This window comes from Dromiciops gliroides, chromosome 2 (genome assembly GCF_019393635.1).
Source record: "Dromiciops gliroides isolate mDroGli1 chromosome 2, mDroGli1.pri, whole genome shotgun sequence".
In the NCBI taxonomy this organism is placed as follows: domain Eukaryota; kingdom Metazoa; phylum Chordata; class Mammalia; order Microbiotheria; family Microbiotheriidae; genus Dromiciops; species Dromiciops gliroides.
The window spans coordinates 190848498-190853475 of NC_057862.1; the positions used below are offsets into that span (position 1 = coordinate 190848498).

At 52.3% G+C, this 4978-nt stretch overlaps 1 protein-coding gene across 1 annotated transcript; it reads left to right on the forward strand.

Annotated features, from left to right (window-relative positions):
• INAFM2 (InaF motif containing 2) lies at window positions 1–4652 on the forward strand. The gene has a single exon (XM_043987930.1). It carries the CDS (start codon window positions 744–746, stop codon window positions 1197–1199), a length of 456 nt encoding a protein of 151 aa, XP_043843865.1. The 5' UTR covers window positions 1–743; the 3' UTR covers window positions 1200–4652.
• The last annotated feature ends 326 nt before the right edge of the window (window positions 4653–4978 follow it).

Below are 4978 nucleotides of genomic sequence, written 5' to 3' on the forward strand. Positions count from 1 at the left end.
CCACCCCGCGCCGCCGCCCCTGACGCACGCCAGCACCGCCCCCAAGGCATCGCCCTTTTAAGAGTCCCTCTCGCTCAGCTTCCCTAACGGGTCGTCCGAAGAAGAAGAAGCCGGTAGAGCTGGCGGGACTTAGCTTCGCTCTTTAAAAAAAAACCAGAAACAAAAAAACAATAACCCACCTTTCCCGACCCGAGCTGCCGGACCACCGGCGTGGCCCTTTTAAGAAGCAAGCCCCCAGTGACTCCGGCGCCCCCTCCCCCCCATCCCGGAGGAGTCCGGCCCGGAAAGAAGCTCGAGCAGAGTCGCGCTCGCCGGAGACAGACGGGCGGACGGACTGACGGACGGTCTGTAGGTCGGTGAGCCGGAGCGGCGGCGTGCGGAGCGCAGGGCACAGGCTGTCTGGCGGCCGAGGGGGCTGGCTGCGGGAGGCGGCGGCGGCGGATGGGGACCTTGAGCGGGCCGGTGGCTACGGAGGCGGCGGCGGCAGGGGCAGGGGCTGGAGAGCTGACGGGACAGCGGCAGCGGCGGCGGCGCTGGCGGCGGTGACGAACTCAGGCCCCGGCAGCAGCGACGAGGTGGCGGGGGCTGGCGGCGGCGGCCGGAGCAAGCAGCCCGAGGGGTCGTGAGGGTGCCAGGCCGCCCCCCAGCCCAGCCCAGCCCCACGCCTCCGAGTCCCCTCCAGCCCTCCGGGGCCCCCAGCAGCCGGGGCCGTGGAGCACCGGGGCAAAGGCCGGGGTCCCCCCATGAAGGAGCGCGACTCGGCCCCGGCCGAGCGGGGCAAGCCGGCCACCTACACCGGGGACAAGAAGGCGAAGATGGCGGCCAAGACCAACAAGAAGTGGGTCCGGCTCGCCACCGTTTTCGCCTACGTGCTGTCCGTGTCCCTGGCCGCCATCGTGCTCGCCGTCTACTATAGCCTCATCTGGCAGCCCGTGGGGGCCGGCACCTCCGGGGGTCCCGGCGGCCCGCCCCCCGGCCCCTCCAACGCCACGGTCTCGGCCACAGCCGCGGCGCCGGCCGGGACCCCGGGGGGAGCGGCGGGGGGCCCCAACGCCACGGCCTCACCGAGGACCGAGGCGCCGCAACCCGCGCCCCCGCTGCAAAGCTCCCGGACCACGGCCCGGCCTCCCGGCCGGTCCGGAGAGCAGCGGCAGGAGCTAGAGGAGGAAGCGCCGGCGGCGGCACCCGGGAGTCGCTGAAGCCGCTCTGGATAGGGGTGGTGGGGGGCGGCTAAGAATCCTTCCCTGGCCTTCCCCAACCCCAGGGGGACAGGACTTTGCAGCCGCCGGTGCGGGGCTGGGAAAGTCGGCTCGGGGTATGGACCCCCAGCCGCGGCAGCCAGCGGCCCCGGGTCCTATGGGTCGGCAGTCCCCGGGCCCGATCTGCTGCGGAGAGAGGGACCAAGATTCGCCGCTGGCTTTCCGTTCCGTCCTCAGAGGACCGTGATGCACCAGGGCCCGAGCCGGGAGGATAATTGGGGTGGGGGGGTGGGGAGATTTCCCAGCTCCGAACCCTCCTTGGCTGTCTCTTGAGTATCCTTAAGGGGTGTCCCGGGCTTTCCCATCCCCCCCACCCCAGACTCAGGGGTTGGAGGGAGCTATAGGGGCTCCTTTTAATAAGCTGAAGCCCTCATAAAAGTAGGGAGCACAAGTAGTGGAGCTCAGGTGTCAACCTAGTTGCAATGGCCACAGATGCATTTAATTTATAGATTCGTGTATATAATTGTCGACATATGCACTTAGAAGCTATAATTACATAGAGCTATATATATCCACCCACACCCTGGATAGCTACCGATTGGTGTGTCAAGCAAGGGCTATGGCCCCCAAAATGCTGGCCCCCAAGTGCAGCTAGTCAGGAGGGCACCTTTAATCATGAAATTGGTTTGTTCATCGCCTCCTTCCTCCATCCATACGTGAAGATAGATTGATTTGTGACATCCTTAAACCAATAACATTTGTCGTTGGATTAGTTTTTAGACTTGTTGACAGTGAAAAACCTCAGGAGGAACGGGAAGCACTTTTTTGGGAGAGTGGGAAATGCAATGACACCCCCACCCTCCCAAGAGGCTTCCTGTTGCATCTCCAGTTATCTGGACAAGAGCCAGGATAGAAGGAAGGGAAAAAGCAAGGCCTCTCTATGCTTTATTCTTAACCTTCCCATCACAGGGGTCGGTTGGGGAAAAGTGAGCGAACAGAGTGGCTGGCAAGAGTGTTTTTGCCTTTTTGCTGCCCTTCAAGGTCTTGGCATTACTCCAGTAATCACACTCTTATCAAGCTTAGACTTTCCTCCCTCTTGATGCTGTAGTGAAAGCCTAACCCTCTCTTTGGGACTAAATCTGTTCTGGTGAAATAAGAGCCTTGTCACCAGTGCTCTGGTTTAGGAGCCTTACCACAGAATCAGAAGGGTTGCTGAGGCGGGCTTTGTCCTTGTAGTTGTGTTTGGGCACAAATAGCTTTTGGTAGCCAGCAAACAGAAAAATCATTTGAAAGGTAAATTGATGTGTTTTTCTCTCTACTGATAAAGTCTCTATTATGCAGCATATACTTTTTATTGTGGGGTTAAGAAACAAAAGGAAAATGACTTAGAAGGAGCAGGAGTCATTCTTTCTATTGGGATTCCGTTTCCCTCTGCCATTAGCTAGCTATAGCCAAGCACTTGCAGTACAGCAACAGGAGAGCAACCCCCTCAGTATTTCCTTTTTGGGAAAATATGGCACTTTAAGAAAAAAAAAAAGCAAAAAAAAATTACTTTTCCACCTGTGTGTCCTGAAATGGTTCATCTCTGCTGTTTTCTGGCCTAGTCTTTAGCCAGCTGCACTTCAAGTTTACCAGACAGCAGCTATGCTTTAAGCCATTGTCCTGTGTGGGCCAAGATAATAGCACCAGAGCTGTCATAGCCTAAGGACAGGCCAGCAGCCCTCCTAGGAGTATTACTAGAGGAGGATTTCTTAGCTGCTGGCTATGGTCATTACACAGTCTATGGGGCCTTTTTTTTTTTTTTCCAGTAGGGAGAATGGTGGGGAAAAAATATGAAATAATCACCTTTATTACTTCAATAATAGCCTGCAATTTCTATTTACTGTGTGAATTTTTAGTCCTCCATTTTAATAATCTGGAAGTTTATCTGTCGTCTCAAGACCTTTTGAACAAGAGACCATCTGGGACTCCCCAGCATTCCAGGACTGTCTTAATCCACCTTGGGATCCAAGAATCTAGCAAGACCATTCTAATGTCCAACTGCTACCCCACTAACTCTAAAGCCTTCACTGGAAATGGGACATTAGCTCCAGCTCTAGGTGTGAACGTGCTCAGAGACCTTATTTATAATTCAGCCATTTAAGATATACCTGTACTCAAAAGTCCTGTATATTTTTTAAAAGTTTTATTTTTCAGGTGAACAAAAATACATTCTCAGAACTCTGCCTAAACCTGTGTAAGAATGTTATTAAATTTACTTTGTCGGTTAACTTGGAGAGAAAAAGGTGGGCACCAGGAGAAGGGTGTCTTCAGATGCAATAAGCAGATACAGATAAGTTTTGAAAGGATTTTTTGGAGGAGGGGGAGTAATCTGAGGGCTATTGTTAGACTGGTTAATAAAGGGAGGAATAATTTCACTTTAGACCTGATGTAGTCTTAAGACCTTAGTAATCAGTTGCATGTTCCCAACAAGCAAAAGCTGCTTCTGCTGTCCTGACTCAGCCAAAGTGCCCAGCCTTCACTGGAAGCCCTCATAACTGCTCCACTTTAACGATGAGGTTGAGAGACGACAGAATGCTTGACAAGCTGGCAGTTGAAGTAAGGCTTGATTTCTTCTGATATCATTATTGCCTTCCTCCCTTTGAAGCCCTATTTCTCATGTTTATCTCAAGAGGTTCCAATGGTATGCACTTAGAAACCTGTGGACTCTGCAGGACAGTTCTAGCCATAGGTCATGGTAAGGTACCACTTCATGGCTTTAGCTTCAAAGGGGGAGGGGAGGAAAGGAAACATTCCCACAAGGGAAGGGGAGGGCCAACTTCAGAAACCTTAAAAGGCAGTTTTTGAAAGGCAGGATAAGAAGGTACAAACATAAGGGATTAGGCATGCAGCAAAGTATAGGGGAAGCAATTCAAATCAACCCATTGTTAGCAAAATCCTGCCCAGTACAAATGTGGAGCTAGGAGCCAATGTTAGAAAGGCCCCCTGAGGCCAGTGCTTCACAAGAGCTGCTGGGGGGCAGCTGCTGGGCTTTTACATCACCTTGTAGTCTGCAGGGAGGCTTGGAAAAGGTCCGCCCTGCTTTTATTCCCCTCTTCAACCCACACAATAGCATTTTGTTAGAGGGCTGAGTAAGGCAGAGCAAAGGAGGAGTGAAAGAGTTACATGGTTCTTTCAGTCGGCCCCTTCTCTCTCGAGATGGTTACATGTTGCTTCTACAGCTGTACACAGCTTCACACATTGTGGCATATGACAGCAGTCTGTACTGTGCGATATGCAGGCCCCTGCTGTCTAATTAGAAGGGAACTGTTCCACCAAGACAGGGTCCAATTGGCTGGGGATCGTTGAATGGAAATAGCATATTTTCAGGGGTTGGAATCCTAGTTGCAGAAATGCCCATTAACTCCCAAGCCAGCAGGGAGAGGTTTAAGCCAAGAAGTTGGCTTTCTCTTTGAGTCTATTTTGTACCTGAAGTACTGGGACCATTTGTGTGTGTGTGTGTGTGTGTGTGTGTGTGTGTGTGTGTGTGTGTGTGTGTGTGTGTGTGTGTGTGTGAGAGAGAGAGAGAGAGAGAGAGAGAGAGAGATGCTTTTATTCTTAGGTATTCAGAAAACCTTTTTTTTTTTTCCTTTTTTAAGTGAGATTTTGGTCAGATTTCTCTGAGCTGCTAAAACAGTGAGTTTCTGTTTTGAAATTGTTTTCTCTATTAATATTGAGGTAGAGAAAAATATTTCTCCGAAGGGTTTACAGAGTGCTACTGCAGCATAATCTTTTTCCTA

Coding starts and splice junctions, on each gene's coding strand:
- INAFM2 (XM_043987930.1), top strand. CDS start 744: ATGAAGGAGCGCGACTCGGCCCCGGCCGAGCGGGGCAAGCCGGCCACC.